Source organism: Ursus arctos, unplaced genomic scaffold (assembly GCF_023065955.2).
Source record: "Ursus arctos isolate Adak ecotype North America unplaced genomic scaffold, UrsArc2.0 scaffold_15, whole genome shotgun sequence".
Taxonomy (NCBI): domain Eukaryota; kingdom Metazoa; phylum Chordata; class Mammalia; order Carnivora; family Ursidae; genus Ursus; species Ursus arctos.
Window position 1 is genome coordinate 57417444 of NW_026622819.1, and position 23816 is coordinate 57441259.

The 23816-nt window shown below is 49.5% G+C and overlaps 1 protein-coding gene across 5 annotated transcripts in view; it reads right to left on the bottom strand.

The window, feature by feature from the left end:
* The window catches only part of LCP2 (lymphocyte cytosolic protein 2), a 44250-nt gene that overhangs the window by 5767 nt on the left and 14667 nt on the right, over window positions 1–23816 (bottom strand). Inside the window, exons 4-16 of one of the 5 annotated variants that reach the window (XM_057312317.1) lie at window positions 19408–19473; window positions 18937–18968; window positions 18291–18328; window positions 15572–15773; window positions 13440–13537; window positions 11949–12015; window positions 11761–11844; window positions 8924–8949; window positions 8788–8807; window positions 8590–8700; window positions 7156–7207; window positions 4163–4292; window positions 2714–2763 (exon numbers count right to left, since the gene is read on the bottom strand). In XM_057312317.1, coding sequence (XP_057168300.1) covers window positions 4251–4292; window positions 7156–7207; window positions 8590–8700; window positions 8788–8807; window positions 8924–8949; window positions 11761–11844; window positions 11949–12015; window positions 13440–13537; window positions 15572–15773; window positions 18291–18328; window positions 18937–18968; window positions 19408–19473 — 838 coding nt within the window. In that variant the 3' untranslated portion in view covers window positions 2714–2763; window positions 4163–4250. Of the gene's footprint in view, window positions 1–2713; window positions 2764–4162; window positions 8950–11760; window positions 11845–11948; window positions 12016–13439; window positions 13538–15571; window positions 15774–18290; window positions 18329–18936; window positions 18969–19407; window positions 19474–23816 lie in introns of those variants that run through there. The other 4 variants (XM_057312316.1, XM_057312314.1, XM_057312313.1 and 1 more) reach the window with 4 other exon arrangements.

The following is a 23816-nucleotide window of genomic DNA, read 5'->3' on the forward strand; positions in this document are numbered from 1 at the left end:
TCATTCATTCATGGTTCCACACATATCTATTCAGCACTCCTCTGCCCAGGCCTTAAGTGAGGCACCCCTCTACCCTTCCTTTAATCCCCACAGCAACACTGCAAGATGTGTATTATCTTCTTTCGAGGGTGAGGAAACAAAGGCTCAGAGAGCCTGAACAAATCATGTGCTCTTAGTGGCAGGGTCAGGACCCGAACCTGTGATTCCCAAACATTATTCTGCATAAGTAAGAATGGGAGGGGGGCCCCTGAATCACCCAATCTGCGTTTAACAAGCACTGCAGGTGGTTCCCCAGCAGGGTTGTTCCTCCATCAACAATACCCCACAAGAGGCAAACTGCAGGCCCAGGCCACTGAGGCAGTAGAATTACCTGGGAAGGGCTGAGGTCACCTGAGCCAGGCTAGCAGAATTCTGCACCATGGTGTTCCCTGCTTCTAATTAAGCAGAACAGACTGCCCTTCTTCTTCTTTTCTTTTTTTAAAGATTTTATTTATTTATTTGACAGAGAGAGAGACCACCAGAGAGACAGGGAACACAAGCAGGGGGAGTGGGAGAAGAAGAAGCAGGCTCCCAGCAGAGGAGCCTGATGTGGGGCTCGATCCCGTAACACCAGGATCACGCCCTGAGCCGAAGGCAGACATTTAACGACTGAGCCACCCAGGCGCCCCCAGACTGCCCTTCTTAAGGCTCCCAAGGCCTAGACAGATGTTCCCTATCCCTACCTTTGCAGTCCAACATGGCAGGCACTTTATACTGTGCATCGAATGAAAGAAACCTAACTATACAGTTAACGAATATAAACAAGGCCTATATTGCCTGGCTCCTTTAGAGTCGAGGAATTACTTTTCTGCTTCTGCGTCTGCAGGCCAGCACCACGAAGTCATGTTCGCAATACACAATATACTACTTTTTATTGCAACCACACATCACTCTCACTATTGAGATCCTCAAGGGAGCTGGGGTGAGTTTTGTGGACAATTTACAGAACATCCTTTATCTTCCTAACATGGGAGCAGCCAAAGGAGAAGACAGGACCACGTGTCCTGGCAGTCTTAGGGGAAAAAGGATCAATTTTGATTAAGGTAAGCATTCCCCCCAACATTAACCAACTATTTACATTAATGATCCCCACCAACAACCCATAAAACTGGGGGTCTGTGGAACTTACTTTGGGAAACACTGATATAAGTGAAACGTCTGGAGCTTAGATGCCTGCAGAAGCCAGGCAAGTAACGCAATGTGGGTCCACAGCACGCAGTGAGTTGTGGACACTGTGGAAAATCAAGGGGTGTGGGAACCACGTAGTATTCACTATACCCTCAAATGCTTAGGCAACATTGACAACATAATGGATTTCGTTGGTGTCTCACACGTTTATGGGATAATGTATTCAACTGAATGTAATGGATGTGCTCCAAATATATATATATATATATATAGACTCTTGAGCCATAATTCAAGCACTAACATACTCTTCTGTTTATGACACACACTGGTGTTCTTGCCTGTGTACCATGACGAAAAAAAAAAAAAAAGTGTTTTGCTCCTCACAGCAATTAAAAAATTTTAAAGCCAACCTTTAAAAATCAGGTAATTTGGGGGCTCTTGGGTGGCTCAGTCGGTTAAGTGTCTACCTTCAGTTCAGGTCATGATCCCAGGGTCCTGGGATCAGAGCCCCGCAGCGGGCTCCCTGTTCAGCGGGGAGCCTGCTTCTCCCTCTCCGGCTGCTGCTCCCGTTGCTTGTATTCCCTCTCTCTCTCTTTCTCTCTCAAATAAATAAATAAAATCTTTAAAAAAATAAAATAAAAATCAGGTAATTTCATATTAAAAGCCATATTTCCGGGTTTTCTTGGGAAAAAAATCAGAAAATCTGGCAACACTAGGCCAGTTTCCTGGCATGAGAAAAATCTATTTACTAGAATTGGGTAACTTTCCACAGTCATTCAACACTCAGTCATTCAACAAACATTTTAAAAGTGCCTACCATGTGCCAATTACTTGCAAGTGTCTAAGGCTAAAAAATAAGCACAGTCTAGTCCTACCTTGTAGGCCTTTGCTGCTACTCAAAGTGGTCCATGGACCAGCTGTATCAGCATCACATAAGAACTTACTAGCAATGCAGACTCTCACATCCCACCCCAGACCCATTGAATTAGAATTTCAACACAATTTCCAGGTGATCTGTATTCATATTAAAGTTTGAGAGCACTCTCAGCAAATACTTATCATGGACACCGAGAGAAGGTGTTAAAAATGCAGGTCCTCATCCAGACTTCCTGAATCAGAACCTTGGGGGGTTGGGTTCTCTTAATTTGTATTTTAAACATGGTCCTCCACTCTCAATTCAAGGGTAGATTCATTATAGAAACCTAAAGCTACAGAGAACGCCAAGCCATCATCTCAAGCACCATATAAAAACAGCAGGGAGGAAAAGCTCTCTGTGTGAAGATTAAGGCCAAGGCCACCTTTCTGAGGCCGTGTGTGTGTGTGTGTGTGTGTGTGTGTGTGTGTGTCTCATGTAGTAGCATCCTAGCATTCCAACAGCCCTGGCACGGCAGAAACGGAATTGAATATTGAATGAGAAAACATATCTTCTGGCCTTTAGGGAATGACCAAACCTTTGCCAACAGGCTTTGGGATGGTTAGGAATCCAGTCATGGAGGCATGTTGCCTAGAGGGCAGGGATTAGGTCACTAGAGCCCAGAGTACAAACCTTGAGAGAAGTATGGCGGCAGGGAGGCACTCTGTGGGAAACCACTGTTACTGCGGAGACAGAAAGAGAGCAGATTTACGGTGGGTTGGGCTGAAGAGGCTGATGGCGGGGCTGGGTTAGGGCAACTCACTGAAAATGCTGCTGCTTTTGCAACTACCAACCCTCCCTGAAGCCATGGCAGCTGAGTAAGATGAGGGGTTGATGGGGCACATCTCACCCCTGCCCCAAGGTGGACTACCCCAAATGTTAACAGACTCTGAAAGTCGAAACAACAACAACCTATAAAAGGCATCTGAGGCTTATTTTTAAGAGCTGGCTGCAGTTTAAGGCCTTTGGGTTTAGAGAATGGCAGACGTCCCCTGGGGAGAAGACATCTCGTTTGGTTAGGAACATATATGAATGGGCATGGAGTTTGGGAACAGTGAATCCTGGGGCCTGATGTTCCACGAGGGGAGGGGGGTGGCTGGATGAAAAACCCAGAGAGGGCCCGGCGGCGCTGCAGTGGACAGAAACAGTATCTTCAGGGATGGGGGTGGGAGGAGGCACCGGTGGGGGCCCCGAAATGCTGCCTGCTCCGTGCTGAGCAGCCATTTCCCCACCACTAGCCCAACCACGTCAGTCCGCTGTGCTCATCAATGGCGCTGAGTGGTCCTCAGCACGAAGGAAGGACAGGGTTGGGGCCCAGTGAGGGATGGAGTAGGAGGAGAAAATGGCAGAAGAAAAACAGCTAGAAGAGTGAGAAGAAACAGAAGAAAATCAAAGCAAGAGGCACACAGGGACAATGAAAAAAAATGAGAGTCCTAGATATCTAGCAGGGCTAGAGAGGCCATGCAGGTGGTTTCCTCCCATATTGAAGGTGGGGCCTGGGCCTCTCCCTTTGCATAGGAGAGAATGAACTCAAAGGCCTGGGAGCTCTAAGGACACCAGGGGGCAGCTCCTGGGCTTATTTAGGGAGAAATGACCTGTGTCTTTCTCCTGTTCCTGCCTCTGCCTCCAGACAGCCTCACTGTGGGCCCTGAGAAACATTGTTGCTGTTAAGAAACCGGGCCTACTAGGGCCTACGCGGTGAAGGTGTAGCAGCTGCTAGGTCTGCTCATCCAAGATCTGGATGAACTCCGAGTACTTAAATTCATTGGGTTTCCTGAGTGTTTGTTTTAATTCACAAAGTGAAAGCATTCCCCATTACTGCCCAAGGGTCCATTCTGTCCTGGTGACTATGGGGCCGTCAGTTCTGGACCCCTCCAACCCCAAGCACAGAGACTCCAAGAATAGCAGCAGATTAACACATTGGTGGTTTATGCTCAGATTGATTTTGTCTCTGAAGACCCAAAATATTCTGACCTGACTACCACTGGCTCGTCTCTTTCTTCCCCAAACCACCTAATGTTAGTTCTTATCAATGGACCTGGGTGTGATGTTAAGTTAGCACAGAATGACGTTACCACAGACCTTTCAGAGAACGCTCCAGGCATATGAGGTGTAGGGAGGGTGTGCTTGGGCGATGGCTTGGTGGATCTGGAAGGGAAAGTATTGGAGCTCATGGAGGGCATTGCGGGCTGAGGCAAAGGTCTTTGATGCACTGTGGGGGGGAAGGAAAAATAAAACAGATCGTCAGGATCCAAGTGTCACAGGAACCTTCCAGAACTCCTCCCCAGTAAGTTAGAAACAGCTAGTCAAAAGATCAAATGTGATTATGAAGTGGTCGGATGGAACCCCACCCCCAAGGTTTTTCTAGATAATTTGCCATCTTGGGGTGCATTAAAATGCTGCCATTCTACGTCATTCTCTACAATGTACATGTATTTTATTTTTTCATTTTTGAAATGCTATCTTGGCAGAAAATTGTCAGTTGGAAACCATATGAATTTCAGCAATGATTCACAAGTTTTATGTAAGCCAAATTTTATGCTGTCTCATTTATCTACAGTTAGTGAACCTTTCCTGTATTAGAAGGCATAAATATTAGAAATTTTTCTATCAAACCCTATACGCAATTTTTAATTTTGCTGTACCATTAAGTCGTTTGCACCATTACTTATGAACATAGCAGTTCTCTTTGGTAACCCAGATAAATAATACAGTATACGAACTGATATATATCTACTTAATACTAATTTAACAATTATAATTGATTCCATGGGGTCTGTACTAAATAATTCCATGTGAATGTCCGAGCAAAAAAATGAAAGAATGAGTTATAAGTTGTAAGAAAGCTTTATAAGTTGTAAGAAAGCTTTTTTCTGAACATACCATCATCTTCATCCTGATAAGGGGAAGAAAAAAAAAAGGTATTAGCCTATCATCAAAACACAATTCCTAAAAGAACTGCATTTCTCAATCATATGAATGTCTCTCTTTCTTTAGCAGTTGTGTGTCTCCATAATAAATATATTGAGGAAAACAGTAGAGCTTGCTAAGTGGTTCATAATTTCTTAATACAAGCAATCATCTGAGGACACTCCAAACAGAGGCTCTCAGAATAAATAGGTTCTGAGGTGTCCAAAAGGGCCTAAAGACACAATAATAATGGCAGTCTCTACAATGTGCCCCAAAGATTTATACACAATGTCTCATCCAATTCTCCTATTAGCCCTTTAAAAATTTAACATCCTCATTTTACAAATGGAAATGTGGCGCTCAGGAAGGAGTCCTAACTTGCCAAGGGTTACAGAAATGGATTCGACCCCTAATCTTTAGTCTGGCCCAAAGCTCAGCCTTCTTTCTGCCATGCCCCTTAAAAGCAACTCCACCTTACTTATGTATCTTGTGGCTTACAAGCTGTCTGCATTGCTCAGCACTTATCTTCAGGCAACCTGTGAAACAGGCAAGGAAGGAGCTATTTGCTGTACTCCTCCGATGAGAAGTGATGTTCCAAGAGGCGAACCGATTTCGCCATTGACCAGCGGGCCCTAACTGCCAACCTGGACTTGTTTTGATAGGCCAGCACGGTGGTGAACAAAGACCACCTTATTCAAGGTATTGTTGCAAGGACCGAGTTGGTTATGACATGTGCCTGGTATATGTGGAGCGCTCAGTGAAAGTTAGCTGTCATTAGTCCTGCCATTGAGATAAGAAGTGTCATAGCCACAATCATTCATCCCAGTTGGCCAACTGGGAGTCCCAGCAAAACGCTGCATAAATAAACACACACGGGCCCAGTGAGTGCCCACGATGCAATCCTTCTTCAACACCATTGCAACCATGTCATATTTCTTTCTACAACTCTCGGATTCTCGTGACATGAGCATCAACCTTTCCAGAGACTGGGAACATCAAGAGTATAATGTTACCCTCACTTTCAACCTTGTCTCCTCTTTGTCCTATGGCTCTGTAGCCAAGCTGCTGTCCTTGCTGTCCCCATAGGGTGAATGGGCATTGTCGCCCACCTGCCATTGCTCGGGACACTCCTGAGGCTGGAATGCACCTGGGCTTTCTCTTAGGACGAGTCTATTCTGTGCTCTCCCCATCATTCAATGACATCATAAATCTCACCTCTAAGAAGTCACCCCTGGCTCCTCAAGTCCCATCAATTACTTTCTTGCCTCCACCCCTAGAGCTCATTCCATGATCACATGCTGTTTCGCATGTTGGGCGTGGGTCTGTCTTTCATGTCTTCGCACTGTATCCGAACCAGCACAGCATCTAGCACAGAGCTACAAGACAGCAGGCTCTTGTGGGCTGAGCCCTTGAACAGTGGTAGGGGCGTGATCACCTTCGGAGGGCTTATAGTGTAGAGGAAATCAGACAGACTTGGATTCCAATGCCGGCTAATCACTAGCTGTGCAAATTGTGATGAGTATCTTACCCCTTGTGAGTATTGATTCCCTCTTAATAAAAGAGAAACAGTGATTCTTCATAGGGTCATTACATGCAAAACGTGTAAAGCTGAGGTGACCAACTATGCTGGTCCCAGTTTGCCTGAAACTGATGGGGTTTGTGGGACATAAGATTTTCATTGGTAAAACTGGACATAAAACTTTCATTGCTGTTTCCCAGGCAAACAGCTCTTCATCCAAACGTTGCTAGCTAGCCAACATGCACACAGCAGGCATTCAATAATTGCTATTCCCTCTCTTATTCAGGTCGTGGACTTATTAAAAGGGAAAACAGAGACCTTGTAAACTTTGCTGCAAGGCCCAGACTCTTGGGCTTCCCTCCTTTTACCCTTCCCTCCGAACACGGTTACTTTAACCTTGCGAATTACCACCTGAGAGTGGGGCTATGATTCACCCAGCCACCCTGGGAGCTCCCTGAGGAACCAGAGCTAAGCAGTGCAGCCCTGCGGGCAGGAGGAAAAGACGGAGGCCCCAACAGGCACCAGTATTTAAGAGCCTACTGTGTGCAGGCCTTGCTCCCTGCACTGGGCTTCAAAGAAGTCTGGGAAAGGCACGGCCCCAAGATCCACAGAGCCTGCACTGATTTTCCCCGTTCCAAGCATTTACCAAACGGCATTTTGTACTTACGTTCTCTCTTCTGTCTGGTCCCCATCCATGCCTGAAATGAATTCGGGCAAAGAAAAAGAACTGAGCATGAAGAGTTCCAGCGAGCCAGCCTCAGAATATAGATAGTTTCACTTACTCTAATAATGAGAAATCAAACCCACTGAGCCGTGATAAAATGGGAAAAAAAAAAAAAAAACAACCCAGCAGAAAAGCCAGGGAGCAGGGGTGGAGGGAAGGTTTGGTGACTCAATGTTCTGTCACCGTTGCGAGCTGAGCTAGGCAAACCTTTATTCTTTTAGCTACTGCAGCAAATAATTACATATATATAAAAAAGGTTTAGTCAGCAAACTAACTCTTTAGTAGCTATTAAATTTCACTGAGTAGATGTTTCTCCAAGCAAATGAGAACATTTTAGGTGATATTCTCCTTTGCTGATGCCTTAAAACAGCCATCTCGGGGCTCACCCTTCAGGTGAAGGGGAGACAGCTGGAAAATGCTACTGTTCTGGGACTTCTCCCAGATGCACGAGCGAGTCAGACAGATCTGGTGACAGCTTCCTTTGATCTATGACAGGCAGCTGTGTGTCTGGGCCCACGTCAGGTTCTCCTGGGACAGGGGGGTGAGAGAAGGAATATATTGAATGCCTCCTGTCTGTCAGACGCTTCACCTGGCATCCTCCCATCGTGTGTTTATTTAAGGTTTTGATATTTTGTTCATTACATGTTTTTTATATTCATTTTGATTTTTTATAAGATTCCATTACGAAAAATCCATTCAAATATTAACTTGATTTTTTCGGTGCCCTCTAGCCGTGGCCCTGGTTTAATCCAACAGCCAGAGCTATGAAGCCCGATGACACCGACGAGAAAAACAGAGGCCTTGGTTATGTCCTTAGGAAGTAATAAGGTGGAGCCTGACCCCAGGTACATTTATGCCTGTGGTACACAGGCCCCCAAAGTCCTCACAGGAAATTTAGAAATATTAGAGCCGACTTCAGCATTCTGCCATTATAAAATGTGGCTGAACAGTGAAGAAGACACTTACGGTGACCTAAAAACCTCTCCCAATTATGTCCTCTCTGCTACCTGTCTTGACAAATGAAGTGGCAGGTACCATTCCCATGGACCGAGATGAAAGGAAAACATGAGCACGGGTTCGACTGGTGGAGGAGACATTCTCCACAGACAGCGACCATTCCCATCCCCCTGATGAAGCATCTCTCCACTCCTCTCTTTGCTAGATCATTGTCATCTTCAAAGGGACCCAGGACTTGACATCCAACCCAAGAAGCCAGAGTTCCTCAAGCCCCAGCAGCGAAACCATCCCCGGCTCCCGCAGAGCACCCGTGACTTTCGGTCCCTTGTAGGCTACTGGGAGGCAGGCTGTTGGCGTCACCGCTCTGAATGACAACCTCAAGCGACAGAAGACAGTTACCTGGGCACAGGTGGCTTCTTGCCTGGCACAGGGCTACCCCTGTCATGCCTTTCGGCGGCTGGCGGTAAAGGAGGCTTTGGCATCTTGGGTAAATGCTCCCCGAGAGGCCTGCTGCGTTGAGAGAAAGGAGGCGTGAGGAACGAACTTTCCCGTGTTTCCACGGCACACCCCGCGTGCCCTCACACAGATGCACCTTACCTTCCCGCGGGCGCCAAGGGCTGTAAGACAGGAGGGAAGAGATGTGAGTGTCCTCAGCACTTTTCAAAGAATAAACACAAGACACAGAGTGAAACAAAAGTAAAAACAAACAAAACGAACCAGGGAGGCAGCTTACCTTGTCAGGAAACGGCAGCTTCTTCCCTGTGAACAACAAACAGCACGCAGGCCTTGAATACTCTATCCACTAAGCAGAAGGTATTAAAACATAGTTTCGTGAAACCAGGAGTCCGAGCCCTGAGGGGGCTGTGGGAGTGTGAGCACCGAAGAACCATAGACGTCAGCCCCGGACGATGCCCGTGTACAGCGCCCAACTTTACAGGCCCAGAGAAATGAAGTGACTAGCCCAAGGCCACACAGCGCTGCGTACATACAAACAGTATTCTGGATCCGGTGCTTCTTTACAATTGATTTTATGCAACTGATGGTAAGAAGGATTAATGTCTTCTTGGGATTTTATGCCTCTTTCACTGACTAAGACGTTCTCTGTATAGCCTAAGTTTATTCCTGTATCTGAAAGAAACCCATTTGCCCCGGAGGAGTTAATTTGCCTCCAATCCCATGTTACATGAGACATTACATGAAGTATTACACTTACTTTCTGGAAAAACTTTTAATTTACGGAAGAGCATTTCAGGAGATACTCCTGGTGGGACGCAAATCATTTTGTCTTAATTTTGGTTGGGTTTTGTTGCTTTCTTCCTTTTACTTTTTTCTTGGAACGGACGAAATGCAGGCTCCCTGAAGAAGTTCTAGGTGTACCTGAGAACTCTGCCCTAGGTTTTCAGTGCAATAAAAAGTACATCTTAACTGTATTAAACCAGGTCTACAAGCAAATTCTGTATGCCTTGAGCAAGTCATTTAAGGCCTTGAGTCTCAATTTCCTCACCTGTAAAATGAGGATTATAGGTTAAAAATGCATAGGTTTGCTGTACGGATCAGGTCACAATTTATGTGCAGGGTCAGGCAGCTGACAACTGCTAGATACTTCCGCTTTCTTTCCCTCCCTCCCATACCTCTGTGCAGCCCACAGTGAATGACGATACGATTTTCACATCATGTACAGCCCAGGCCCCCGACAGGTCCTAAGAATCTGGTCCTACTGTGAAGAGCTCACTGTCGAGTGGGAGACAGTTTTGGTGGTATAAGAAATGTATATTATTCATAAAACTTGGGCTTAGAATGGGAACCCTGCTTTACAAGGTTACCCAGAAAACTTAGATGTATATTCTTAGGCTTAAGTAGATTTTCTTTTTAAAAAAAGATTCTTTGGATGTATGCGTATTCTCTGGGCACCGTCTCCGTTAAGAGCGCATCCTAAGAGGTTAGTACTCTCAAAACATCATGGACTAGGAAGCAATCAAGAGCAGGTATTGTCAGAGGAAGCGTAAAAACAGTTTTTTGGGGCACCTGGGGGTCTCAGGTTATGATCCCAGGGTCCTGGGATGGAGTCCCGCATCAGCCTCCCTGCTCAGCGGGAAGCCTGCTTCTCCCTCTGCCTGCCGCTCCCCCTGCTTGTGCTCTCTCACCCTCTCTCTCTCTCTGTCTGTCAAATAAATAAGTAAAACCTTTAAAAACTAAAAAAATAAAAACAGCTTTTTTAGAAAAAGAATCTTTTAAAAGGAAAGTTTTGTTCAGGTGATGACTCTGAAGGATTCGATGTCAGTATTCTACTTTTCGGATGCTTGACTTCTGGTAGTAAGCAGGCCTGGGGTCTGAACTTGAATCTGTCTGTCTTCATTTTCACGTAATTTGAACAGCTATCTGCAGCAGACCACGCTGAACTCAAACAGCCCACAGAGATTTGCATGAGTCATCAGAGCCATGGCCCAGGTCGGGGAAAGAGCAGCAAGCAGGAGCCTCAATCTAAGAACTGAACTTCATTTGCACACAGAGAGGAACCTGAGGCCACAAAAGCCGAGCTGCCAGGCTCAGAGTGCCGGCCAGGAAGGCTGGGTGTGGCTGGGATTTGGGGCTCCTTCTCCTGCAAGGCTCCCAGCTCCTTCCCCAGAACTCCCTACCCCAGAGCAAGGAAACTCCAGGGTCTCCAACTATAGCACGATGTGGCTGGAAAAGAGCACCCACTTTGAAGTCAGAAAGACATGGGTTCAAATCCTACACTGAGTTATGCAAATATGGGAAAGTTCTTCAACCCCTCTGAAGCTCAGTTTCATTGTCTGCAAAATGAGGGGAATAACACCCTCCCTTCATTGGGTTGGTGTGAGGAGAATGTAGGTAAATTTTGGTAGGTAAAGTGCTTGCCCCAGAGTGGGTGCTCAATAAATGGTCGCTAAGTTTTAGAATTGAATTGAAAATCGCTTTATATAGAGGTAGCCATACTCCAAGAACACATTGGGCCAATTCTGGGGGGAAAGGACTGTGGGATACCCACAGTTTGGTCAACTGCACATGTGCAACAATGAAAACCCTGACGTTTGGATAGCGCCTTGGAGTTTTATCAAGCATCGTCTCCTTACAGAATGGCCACCTTACAAATAAGGAGACAACTCTGAACACATACGGTCCCTGTGGTCAGTAAGCTGCTCAGCAGCAGCTCAGGCAGCTGACAACAGCTCTCCCAGACCTCCTGGCTCTGCCCAGGCCCTCCCTCTGCACTGCGATGCCTCCTACCCCGGCCTGTGGGAGGACAATGGGGTACGTGTACCCACGGCATCCACGGCACCCACGAAGAAGCAGGCCCAGCACAGGGCTGACAGCAGGGGCTCTGCAGTCAGTCTGATCTCGGGCTGAGTCTCTACCCCCATCGCTGGGTAGCTGAGTCATCTGGGAAAGTTATCTCTGGGCCTCAGTTGCCTGGTCTATGAAATGAGGATGATGCTAAGAGTCCCACGTCAGGGTACCATCATGATTGTGGTGATGCGTGTGAAGATCACGCCGCAAGCACTCTATAAACACTGGCCATGGTCACCATGTATCAAATGGAGCGATACCAACCTAGTGCGAAGGGCTCTCTGTCAAACGGGGCTAATGAACGATCAAGGGGAGGTTTCGTGCTTCTGTCTATGGAAGGAGCAGGGACTGGAAGGGAAAAAGACTGAAGTCAATTACAAGAAGAAAGCAGTTGGCTGGGGCCGAGGGAACAGGTGGGTCGGTGGGCAAGACAGGGCAGCCCCCGTACTTACGCTTTGCTGTTTTATGGTTTCTACTTCTGCTAGGCTCTTCGTGGTTTGGCTGGGGTGGGGGGAGTGGCTGTTTAAAAAAGATCCACATATTAGGTAACATCTCATTAGGATACATCCACAGTCCTAGTGGCTTTATCACCCCAAATCTGTCTGACTCTGTTCACTTTCCTGCCATTTCTCTCCTGGACAATAACCTCTTCCGTGAGATCCCCATCCTGCACTCTTTCATCTGAGGTATTATCTGCATGGCGTGGAGTGAGCATGTCACTCCCCTGCCAAGCCCTCGAGTGGCCCCTATCGCACTAGGAACACAATAAAAACTCGCTGTGTGTCCACCTTCCAGCTCCTTCTTAGACTCCTCTCTCCAGTGCCCACTGGGCTCCCACGCCAAGTGTCTTCTTAGAGTTCCTGCAAGATCTTAAGCTCATGCCCTCCTTCTCATCTCGGTCCTTGTGTTTCCCTCTGCCTAGAATGTTCTTTCCCCTACCCACACATTACTACTCAAATTGTCTTGTGCATACATCTGTTTACTTGTTTAATATCTGCCTCCCCCTAACCAAAATGGAAACTTTATAAAGGCGGGGACCTTATTTGTCTTGTTCGTGCTCTATTCCTAGCAGCTGGAACACTGCTTGGCACACAGTAGCAGCTAATAGCTATGTGTTGACTGAATGAGTGAATTCTGCATCCCAGTAGTGGAGGTAGAGGCCTTCAGGTTTCAAAGCAAAATCTTTGTAGCTCAATTCAGCTCCCTGAGCCCCCTTTGCAAGACAACTGCACACAGGAGGAAGCCATGTATGCTTAGATGAAAAGTCCCAACTATGGTGTGGTCTGCATTTTGAGATTTGGGGAAAATACATCCTCTCCCTCCTTGCAGCCCTGACACTTTGGCAATTGCCACTGCTGTCGAGGTGCTCAGATCCCTTATGAAGAAAACACATTTCCAGCTATGGACACATTAGCCTGAATTTCTCGGGGTCTCTCTGGGTACTTAACTTGACCCATAGGACCTGAGGCTGTAAGCTTGAAGAAAGGGGAAAGGGGGTTTGCTGTCTCTCCCCCACCCCCCGCCCCCCGGGGTTCCGGCTCGCGGAATTTCCGCCTCTGGCCAGCAGGTGGCGCACGTCTTGCAGGCGAGAAGGTGCTCGGGACCCATGCGATAGCGGTAGGGGCCATTTATTGACCTTGGTCCCTCGAGTTTATTTCAGTTTTTATTAATTTCAAAGGTGGGAAATAATAGCACTACTTCATTGTTGAAGTAGTTTAAATTGCCTGGGGTAAAAAGAAAATGCCGATGACATGCACTATGACGTCACTTGTAGGTCACCCCCAAAGCCCCCTCACTGCGAGTGCTTGGGTTTGCACGTTCCCAGCCTATATATAATCTTTTTTTTACTAGTCAGCATTGGGTAAAGAGACGTAGAGGCTTTTCTCTGGCAAAGGAAGGATCAAAGTGGACACAGCACCAGGGAAGAAGGCGAGGAGGCCTACCGTGTGACTCCGGCCTACGGGCGGAGGAGGGAGCACTGCCATCGGTCTCTGGGGGGGCACGGGCGGCTGCTGCGGGACTTTGCTGGAGGGGGGCCGGTCTGCGGAAGAGCAAGGCCAAGAGGGTAATGAAATGAAAGCAGAAATGCCACGCCAAGGCGGGGTGAGTTGTCCAGGAACAGCAGAGCCCCGCACCCAGCTCTGAGCACCTCTGTGCTGGGGGGGGGCGCCCCATCCCGCAGACCCCCACCAGCCCCAAGACCAGCCCGCCCGGGTGTCACAGACACTCCCTCTTATACACACACACACCCAGGTGCCAGGGCAGGGTTAACTTGGCCCTCCTGGCTCATGTCCTGGGTCCTCTTCCTTCCCCTCACAAATGCTCTGGACTGATCTCCCCCTCTCACTTCCTCCTTTTGCTCCTCCCTTGGCTTAAAGGGAAGGGCTGGTCACCAACTCTTGTTACTGAATCACAGACTTTTTTTTTTTTTTGTAAGGTTTTATTTTTAAGTAATCTGTACACACTCACCATGGGGCTCAAATTTATAGCCCCGGGATCAAGAGTCACAGGCTTCACTGACTGAGGCAACTGGGAGCCCCGGATCCACAGACTCTTAACTGCTTACTTGGACTTGCTTGGGACAGAAACTCATAGAACTCTGATCCCACTGAAGCAACCCTAGGCCAAGTTGATAGGCTATCCATGTCCCATCCCTGTGACGGGGGAAAGGCCAGGCCAGGACTGTGACTGAGGACCTCCTTACATTCTGTGCCCTGGGGGCCTCTGTTGCCTCACCGGAGTCCCAGCCTTGGAGCGGTGTTGTTCTTCCACAGAGAAGGGGGTTCAGAACTTGGGCAAGCCTGGTCTAATCTGATGCCTCTCCACCCACACTGACCAACTCTCAGCACCTCTGACATGCTATGCTCCTTCGAGCCACAGGGCCTTTGCATGGCCATTCCTGAGGTGGAAAATATCCACCTTCACTTTCCATATCCCCACCTCCACTCCACGGCCAACTCGCAGTCATCTGTGAAATTGCAACTTAAATCTCTTATCTTAAGGGAAGCAAGGCCAGACTTGGCATATGCCCCAGCCTTGTCACCTGCACTTGTCTTCTATAGATCATGGTTTAATTAACTCATTGGTGCTGTGTGCGTTTGAAGTCACCTCACCCACTAGACTATGAAATCTCTGGGGGTAAGGACTGTCTTACTCTGTGGTTCCATAACTGGCACACATGAGGCACTCAATGACTTAATTATCCGTGTCTTCTCTGGGCCTCCATTTCCCTGTATATGAAACAGGCTCGATCCTTCTTCCCCGTATCATACGGTGTGCTTAAAAAGACAAAACGAAATGCTGACACAGGGTTTGTGAAAGGGCTTTCGCATGGCAACAGTGTTGTCCAGCAGAAAGGATGAGTAGTATCCACTGGTTCACGGGCTAGATCATCAACTTTCTCGCTGATTCTGTGACACTCTGCAGTGCAAGTGTGCAGAAGCCTACTTTCTGTCACCACCACTCCTAGCGTGTAAGACCCACGAGGCGGGGGCCATGTCTTCTTTCCTGACCATTTCCCATTTCGGCATTTAGAATGCCGCCCAGCTCACCAGAGGACACCTGTCGTTGTTGAGTGGAGAAATGAATGAATGAGAGAGAAACAGGCTGATAAGAACAGACTGACAGTAAAAATCTTAAATACTGTTTAAATTTCTTGAGTGATGGTCAAACCCCCTTAGTACTGATATGTTTACTGTGGCAGTTTGTGGGTGGAAGTGCCACGTAACTAGGAGTTGGTTGAAAGTTGGGGAGAAACAGGAAGGTACTCGTGAGTACCTAAGACCCACACAAAATGAGTCATCACTGCCCAATACCCTTGAGTGGTAGTTCAGGATTGGTATCAGCCACCACGGGCAATGATTTGTCTGCAATAGGTATCATCCTCCCAGCAAACCTCTGTGCTCTACATTTTTATTGTCCTATTTCATAGATGAGGACATGGAGGCCCAGAGAGGGGGAGTCACCTGCCCGGAGCCACACAGACCCGGGAAGCCGCTGAGCTGGCGTTAGCGGGCTCCTTTGTGCCGCATGGGCACTGGTGTCAGCACGGCCGGCCCGGGCCGCAGGGCCTTACCGATGTACGTGGAGTTGGAGTTGGGGAAAGGCTTGGCCGGCAGGATAGAGTTCTGCAGGGCCTCCTCATCGTTGGAGGGCGGTGGCTCGTAATCCGCATCGTCTTCTGCGGGGGCCTCGTCCTCCTCGTTGGGCGACTCGTAGTCGTCATCATTGTCGTCCCCATTCTGATCGTCGGTGGGGCTCTCATAGTCATCTTCCTCCTGCCAACACAGGGATGGGGACCAACCAGTTTGTAGAGGCTCCGTGGCACCCCTGCGCCCGCATCGATTCTCTCCCTGCCAAGCCTCACAACGGTCCTGGCGTGGGAGGTCACTCCCATTTTACAGAGGAGGACACTGAGGCTGGGGAGTGCAATATCATGGGGCCAGCGAGTCGTGGACTTGGAACCTCCATCGAGGACTTTAGGGCCACGAGGCGAGTGCGTTTTCCTTTACACCTTTTTGCACAAGAGAGAAAAGCAGAAGAAAGGAGGAGGGCACAGGAATAGATGGGTGGGAGAGCCAGCTCTGTTTTGAGTAAACACATTTTTTATTCCTGGAGCATTTGCGATGCCGCTAGTTAATTGTCAGTTCTGTTCTTGGTGTGCCTGTGCTCGTTATAACCTAGTGCAGTGAGGAAGGCCATGCTCATGGGGAAACCAGATAACCAAAGCCTGTTAATTAGAAGGCAGATTAAATTGTGTCTAAGAGGGGAGAGTCAGGGCTGCCTGGTTCTTGTGGCTGAGAGCTGAGTGTGGAGAAACAACGGCTTATTATTCATGACATCTGACACTGAGTTTGAAGCTGCTTTTTTGGAAGAGACTCTTTTGCTAAATTTTAAACTTTGTGTTGTATTTTCTGTGCTTCTTTGTGGGCCCCGGGGACAGTGCACCCTGGGGACTGAGTGACTGCCTTTGAGTCTGCGCATGAAAGTGGGCAGTCACCGTCATGGTTTCCCCAGCAGAGGTGGTCCCGTCAGCCGGCGTAGGACGGGCGCCTCGTCGCTCGCATGCCAAAGTCATCTGGGGTGTAAATGAGCCCAGGGCAGTCCTCTAAAGTCAAGGGCAGTAAGGAAAGAAGCTTGTGGGAGGTCGCATTTTGACGAGGAAGGATGTGTACCAGTAGCCTAGAAACCCTCATAGCTTTGCTACGTGACTTAAGAAAGACTAAGTTGATCAGTTGAAAGATTCCTGTGTTCATGTTTGATTTGAGGAAAGTTTTTTTAAATATTGGAAGGCAAAGTGAGGTTGAGTGTCTTCCTGAACTCCAAGAAAGACTTCATCCTGTCTTCTGTGTTCCTATAACTTGAGAGCAGGGGATGGAACCCCTGAGTCAGGGGACTTGGGGATAGCAGTCTCCACCTGTGTCCCTAGCAGACCCACTCAGTGCCCTTGACTGACAGAGGAATCCCTAGATTATCTCTGCCTACACACCCCGGCCCCCTTGCTCCTGCTTTCTACCAGCCTTTACTCTGGAAGCCTTTCCCAACAACAGACTTTTCCTCTCCACTTCTAGAACAGCAGTTTCCCTGAAGATTTGGCTCCTGAATTTGCACGCCTGTATTTGTTCCTAATCCCATTCTGCTGTGTGCATACGTCATCCGTGCTATAAAATACTCACATGGTTGGGTGCCTTGTCGCCACCCCTGCCCCCCTGGCGCCCTGTGCGGGGCTGGGGGTGCACTGGAACCCACGAGCGTTAGAGGCAGTGGCTACTGGAAAGCCTGTGTTTGTGGAGAGGGTGAAAGACCCTAGCTTTGGGCTGGGCTCCCACAAGGAGGGACCACATGGCCCTTTGTAGGGGCAAAGATGCAGCTTCTGTGCAAACCTGTACACAGTTTGGGGGAAACGCTGGTCCGTTTTCCCTTTTGTACAAAATAAAGCTGTCCAATTCCTTTGTCTTCTTATAGAAAGCACAGACTTAGCCGGCATTTTTCAAATGCAATGCTTCCTTTTGCCAGAATCCCAATAGGACGAGGGATGTTTTACCTGCTTCCTAAAGGCACTGAGGTGGCTGCTTACCAGGAAGACCACTAGACTGAGGATGGGGCCACCTGGGTCCCAGCCTTGCCTCTAACTAGCTGTGTGGCTCAGCTGCTTCATCTGTAAAATGAACACACCGGGCTCCCAGCCATGATCGAGTGCTTCGCCAGAGTCCGGCTTTATGCCTAGTGACTGAGTGCAGTCTTCGGGAAGAGGATACCCTGAGTTCATCAGACTCTGAAAGGGGTCACTGTGACCCCTCCAACATAAAACCCAATTGGATTGGACTTTCCCTGAGATCTTTACGGGGCTAATAGTCGATTCCGAAATCCCTTTCCCTCTGTGTCACCAGTGGGGATTTAAGTCTATGAGAAAAGCTATTTTAAGCTACTTTAGTGTATACCATCTAGGGGAGGGAGTTTGCGAAGGCCCTGCTGTGGGGGTGATAATAGTAAACAATGGTGTGATCTGCAAACTCCAGCCCAGGGGCCAAATCTGGCCCACCGTCTGTTTTGGCACACGGCCAAACGTTATTGTTCAGCGGTCATCCATGGCTAGTACTGTGCTATAAAAGCAGAGGTGAGTAGATGAGCTAGAGGCCGTGTGGCTGGCAAAGCTGGAAATGTTTAGTATCCGACCTTTAGAGAACACATTTTACGACGCCCGGGGGAGGGTAATATTGGCATCTTGCTAGTTCCTTATTACAAAGGTGCTCTGCAAACCACTGTAAGGGTAGAAGAGCCCACACCATACTCACAAAGGATGACCAGCCCCCATTGTCCTCTTCATGGCTCTCTGTGGAAGAAGATAACACCATCATCAGTACCAAAAGAAGCCTCTAGAAGGAAAGTCAAAGCAGCACCCCATATGATGTACTCACAGACCACCGCCCATCCCAGGCCTTCATCCTACCTTCCTCATACCTGGGGGTTGATTTAGTATCAGCTCTAGAATTACCACCTGAGCAGCTCATTCTATCAGAAGGCAGTGGTGGTTCCCAACCTTTCACCACAGAACAGTCACCCAAGAGGACTTTAAAATACACAGACCCTGGGGACCGATCCCTAAAGCTTCTTTAAAGCTTTAAAGATCCAGATGGAGGGGCACTGGCTTTGTTCAGGTGGTCAGTCAAAGCCTGGGTCCTCCCATGCTTCCCCACACAGTTCCTCAGCTCAGATCTGTAGAGGCTCCCAGCTAAGCAGGGGCCGTAAGCCAGGCCTGGCATAGTAACACCTCTCCTGCTCTCAAGTTGAACCCAAACCTCTTTCTGGGAAAGTACTGCCTGACAGACTAGTGAATAAGGTCGATTGCACAATACCCCAGGACCCCAGGAACCGGCAGACAGAAGAACTGAAGTGCCTGTCTCCTCCTAAAGCAATCACTCCCACCCCTGAGCCCTTTACCTGTCTCTTCAGGAAACCGCTGGACTTGGGGTCTGCAGAGGCAAACAGCATTGCATTAATGATGTTACTGGCTTAGGGGCACCTCCCTCTTTCCTCAATGCAGCCCTGCAAGAGGAGCCCCCAGTAGGGGGTAGAGCTCACCATGTAGGACTGGTGTCCTTGTTGCTTAGCAACCTGGGCCAGGCTGTCCGAAAATTCTGGAAACTATCAAAGTCACATTGGTGGTGTAACTGGGAGCTCATGACTGCCTGACTCTTTAGGGGAAGTTCCCCTGAAGTCACAGACCCAGGGGCAGGATGCGAGGCAGAGTAAAAGAACTCTCCCTCTCCTCCTTGGCCCCAGCTTCAAGACCCTGGGGTGCTGCAGGTCAAAAATTGGGACAAAAACAGTCCTGTGCTTGGGTTCAACTTGGGTTTGAAAATTCTTTGGATTTCGTTACAGTGTCACTAGACTCTTGGCTCCCCCACTCACTTGCGTGTGAAGATGCTCCTTCTCTCTTCATTCTTGTTGATTTCTTGACTTAACTTACTGAGAATCCTACAAGATAAAAGACAGATAAGGTGACAAAACCATCGTCTCTCCCCCAGTCCAAACTTCTCCTTAGTCCTGGAGTTCCCTGATCTGCATAACCTCGGACATCCGGGCCGAACTTGACCAGCCTCGTCCTCTGGCCTCCAGCCAGTCCCCTCCACAGGACCACTGCTCCTCACCTCCTCCCAGAAGTTGCCACCTTCATCGGCTCCCCGGTGCCTGCCCCTGCCCAGCAGGCCCTCTGTGCTGGCTCGGCCTCCTCAGTGAACCTAAAGACCCTCTGGGAAGACCTGCCAGCTCTCACCTGGCTCCCCTTTTCTGAAATTCTGGAGCCTTACAACCTGGATTCGACCACCGTGTATTTTACGGTCTTACTGCTCCTGGGGCTGAGGTCCCCTGACTCTTGGTTTAACGTCCCTGTGGTGATGTCAGGCTTCCAGAAACCCCCAGACCCTCTCTGAAACCTAGAGGAATTAGCTGCTCGTTGTAGAGCTTGACAGGAGCTCTGGTGAGCTGTTCTTTGGTCTGTCTCTCCTTTCATCCCTCTCCTCCTCCCCTTTGCCTCCTCCTCGGTGATGCGGATTTTTATAAAATTCAGAGAAACTTTCCCAATCAGGATACATCCTATAGAGTGGGAGACTCCTGGATTCACCCATGTCCTGAGGCCAACCTCGGCCAGGACCTTTGGCGATACTCTTAGTCCTCAGGTGCTGTGAGTTAGCAAATCCTCAAACCCCAGAACGCGGAGGGCCTCCACGAACAGGACAACCCCCCAAGCACACCCCAGCAGTCAGTGTCCAATCCACGGTGTCTCTCAAGTCTCCAGGACAGGAGACGCCAGCCCTCCTTAGCACCCACTACTGAGACCAAGGGAACCCTCATTAGTACACGGGCTCAGTATTTCCTAGAGACAGGGAAGCAGCTGGAAGAGCCTCAAAGATGATCTAATTCAATGTCATTTTATAGATGAGGCCGCAGGGGCTCACAGAGTAGGTTAGTGATGAAGCTGACCCCTCCTGACAAAACACACCCACCGCAAAGCCAGGCTCCCTAATTCCCAGGGCAGCTAATTTTCAACCTAGCACGGCCTTGTGTTAATTTCCTCTATGCTCCAAGCTGCCCAGGAGCCCAGGTCGTGGAGCCCGTGGCCCATCTGAGACTGAGCCGGGATCTACATTCCTTCCGTTAAGTGACCATCTCAAGGTAACAAGTCTGGCCTAAAACAAACTTGCTAAGTTGGCAAAGGTGGTCCTTAGAACCCACTACTTCCTGCTTCCCTCATCACGCCCCCAGGCTCCCACCCCCCACTTCTCCACGGTCCCAGGGAACGGCTGCTCGGAGCCCTTCGCCCTCACTAGAAGACAGGATGCATTTCATAAACACACTGGGGCCTTACAGGGAAGGAGAAGGAAAGAGGGTAAGGTTCAGTCCTCCCCTGTAATGTCACCACTGGGATTTGCTTTAGCTCAGGAGTGGGGACTTGGCAGCGGCGGCCTCCAGACCACACCGCCGGAGCGCTCGTGTCACACTTCTTTGGTTTCCTTTCCGAGATTATTTTGAGAAGCTGAGGGGAGTCCCTCTCCTCCCTCCTCTGACATGTGGGATGGAATGGATCCTTCAGAGCCACCAAGGGAGCCCTGTTGGCGCCCACATCTCGGCAGATCAGGCCGTGGTGGCCGCAGCAGCCCCTCCCACGCGGGCCTGCCTCTGCTCAACAGTGCGCGTTAAGGGCCTTCAAAGTGCCGGTGGCTCAGCCGAGCGCTCAGGATGCCTCAATGAACAAAGCAAAGGCCTGTTCTCAAGGAGCTTTCATGCTAGCGGAAAGAGACAAACAATGAACGTTTCAGGAAGTGAAATTCTAGGTGAGTGTTGTGTATACACACATGCGATGGAGGTGGGGGCGGGGGCGGGAACGCATGGGTGGGGTGCGGGCGCGATTGAAAACCAGCGGGCCTCCGCACAGAGATGACATTTCGGCAGTGACCCGGGAAAAGTGGGGTGGGGCTGCCCCTCAAACGGTCCCTCCCAAAGAGCTTGGCTGGCTCTGACCAGCTCACAGAGCTGCTTTGCTCCTGAGGAGCCCTCCTACTCTCTGCGGTGGCCCTTCTCACCAGTATCTTTAGCAGCCAGGCTGGAGGCTTCTGGGGCTCTAACTGGCTAAGGAAGGAAATGTCAAACCGCAGGCCCTACCAAAGAGCAGCAAAGAGGTGACAGAATGCAGAGCAGGGCCCAGCAGGCCAGCTTGCAGCGAGACAGGGGCTCCCAGGGCCCTCCTGTTTTGGCTGGCCTCAGAGAACGCCGTCCAGGCCGGCTGGCAGCACCGCTGAGGGACGGGGCGGGGAGGTGGTTGCGAACCTTCAAAGTTGTCCCCCACTCTCACACCCACAGAGAACCAAGTGACAGTGAGTGGCCGGAGGTGACTCATTCCTCCTCCTCCCCACAAACCCCAGGCCTCACTCAGCACCAGCGCTGGGCAGCAGGTAGACATGGTTCTGTCTGCTTTGCCTTGTTGTAGGGATAAACGGGCCCCCGAATCGGGGCTGAAGCCTCTGACAGGAAGTCAAGCCATGCAGCAAGGTGGGTCCCATGCTGTTGCAGTCCTAGCTTGCTGCGTGACGGAGTCCAGTCTCTGACTGCTCGGTCACAGGCCCTTCCTGTGGAAGGGTGGAAGACGCAATGTGGGTCCTTGTCCCAAGTCTGACTGCGACATCCTGCCCCGTAAGCCGTGCCTACCGTATGACCTCCGGCAAGGCGTCTGCCCGCCCGAGGCTCCAGTTCCTCCCCAGCAAAGTGAGAAGGTTAGCCCTGCTGAGGGAATCCCTGGCCAGCCTGACTGTGGAATTACACACAGGTTACCGGGCTCACTGCAGGCTTAACCCAGCAGAACCCATAGGAGTGAGGCCTGGGGCAGTAACACCAACCAGTTTCCTGGCGATTCTTATAGTCTGAAAAGGTTATGAATCAATTTTGTTGTTCTTAGTATTCTTGGACTTTTATTTTTTAATTTGAAGGAGGAGGAAGGAGGAGGATAAGGAGGAGAGGAGGAGGAGGAAAACAAGGAGGAGATGGGGAGGAGGAGATAGGGGAGGAGAAGGGGGAGGAGATAGGGGAAAAGATGGGGGAGAGGAGGAGGAGATGGTCTCCTTTTCGGTGGTTCCTTGTGCTTTACCAAGGGCAAGTGGAGGTCCACATTGCGTTTTGAAATCAACTTTGCTGGTCACAGAGAAGTAAGAAAGAAAGTATAAAAAGAAAGGCGGGCAGGGAGGGAGGAGGGGGAAGGCCAGGGCAGCAGGAAACGGAACAGGAGAGGAAGTACCAGAGCCCAGAGAGCACAGGAAGAGCAGGCTACTCCAGGACTGTCCCTCTGTTGCCTCCCTTGTCACAGGTGTTCCTGTCGTGTTCACAGGCTTACCGTGCAAATGCATTGCTCACCATAGCTCTCACAGTAGGAGCTTTAAGGAGCTTTCCTTCTCCCCCTCTTCCAGGCCTTGCTCCCTTGACTGGGATTTCGGAGGGCACACTGCTCCCTCCCAGGACGACAGGACCCGTTCCCAGGCCCAGGAGAGGCGAAGTCTGTTTGCTCAGCTCTGCGCTCCCCTGCAGCTCTCCACCCGCCTCACTACCCGCCTGTCCTCTGTCCCCATCTTAGCCCCTCCGCAGGCACCCAGTGCACATTCTCACTCTGGCTCCGGCCCTTGCTCTGCATTTCTTCCTTTGTTTTATTTTATTTATATTATTTTTTTAGGTTTCATTGAAATTCAGGATAGTTCACATAGGCTGCTTTACTAGTTTCAGGGGTAGAATTCAGTGATTCGTCAGTTGCAAAGAACACCCAGCACTCATGACATCCCGTGCCTCCTTACCGCCCATCATCCTGTGACCCCATGCCCCCTACCCCCGCCCATCCAGCAACCCTCAGTTTGGTCCCTAGAGTTAAGCGTCTTTCATGGTTTGTCTCCCTCTCTGTTTTCATCTTACTTTATTTTTCCTTCCCTTCCCCTATGTTCACCAGTTTTGTTTCTTGGATTCCACCTATGAGCGAGATCATATGATAATTGTCTTTCTCTGATTGACTGATTTCACTCAGCATAATCCCTCAGTTCCATCCATGTCATTGCAAATGGATTTCATCCTTCTTTAAAGGAAAACAGGGTTCCACCCCTAAGTCAGCCTCTTTGAACCAAGAGCCAGACCCCCAAAAGTTCTGTCCTTGTCACGTGAGAAGCCAGGTGCGGGTCTTGGGGCTCAGGGAGGTGCCTTTCACCCTCATCTCAGGCCTCGGGGAGAAGCACGTGTGGGAGGGCCTAGTGTGGTCTCCCCGCTTCTCAGCCTGTACCCCCTATGATTTT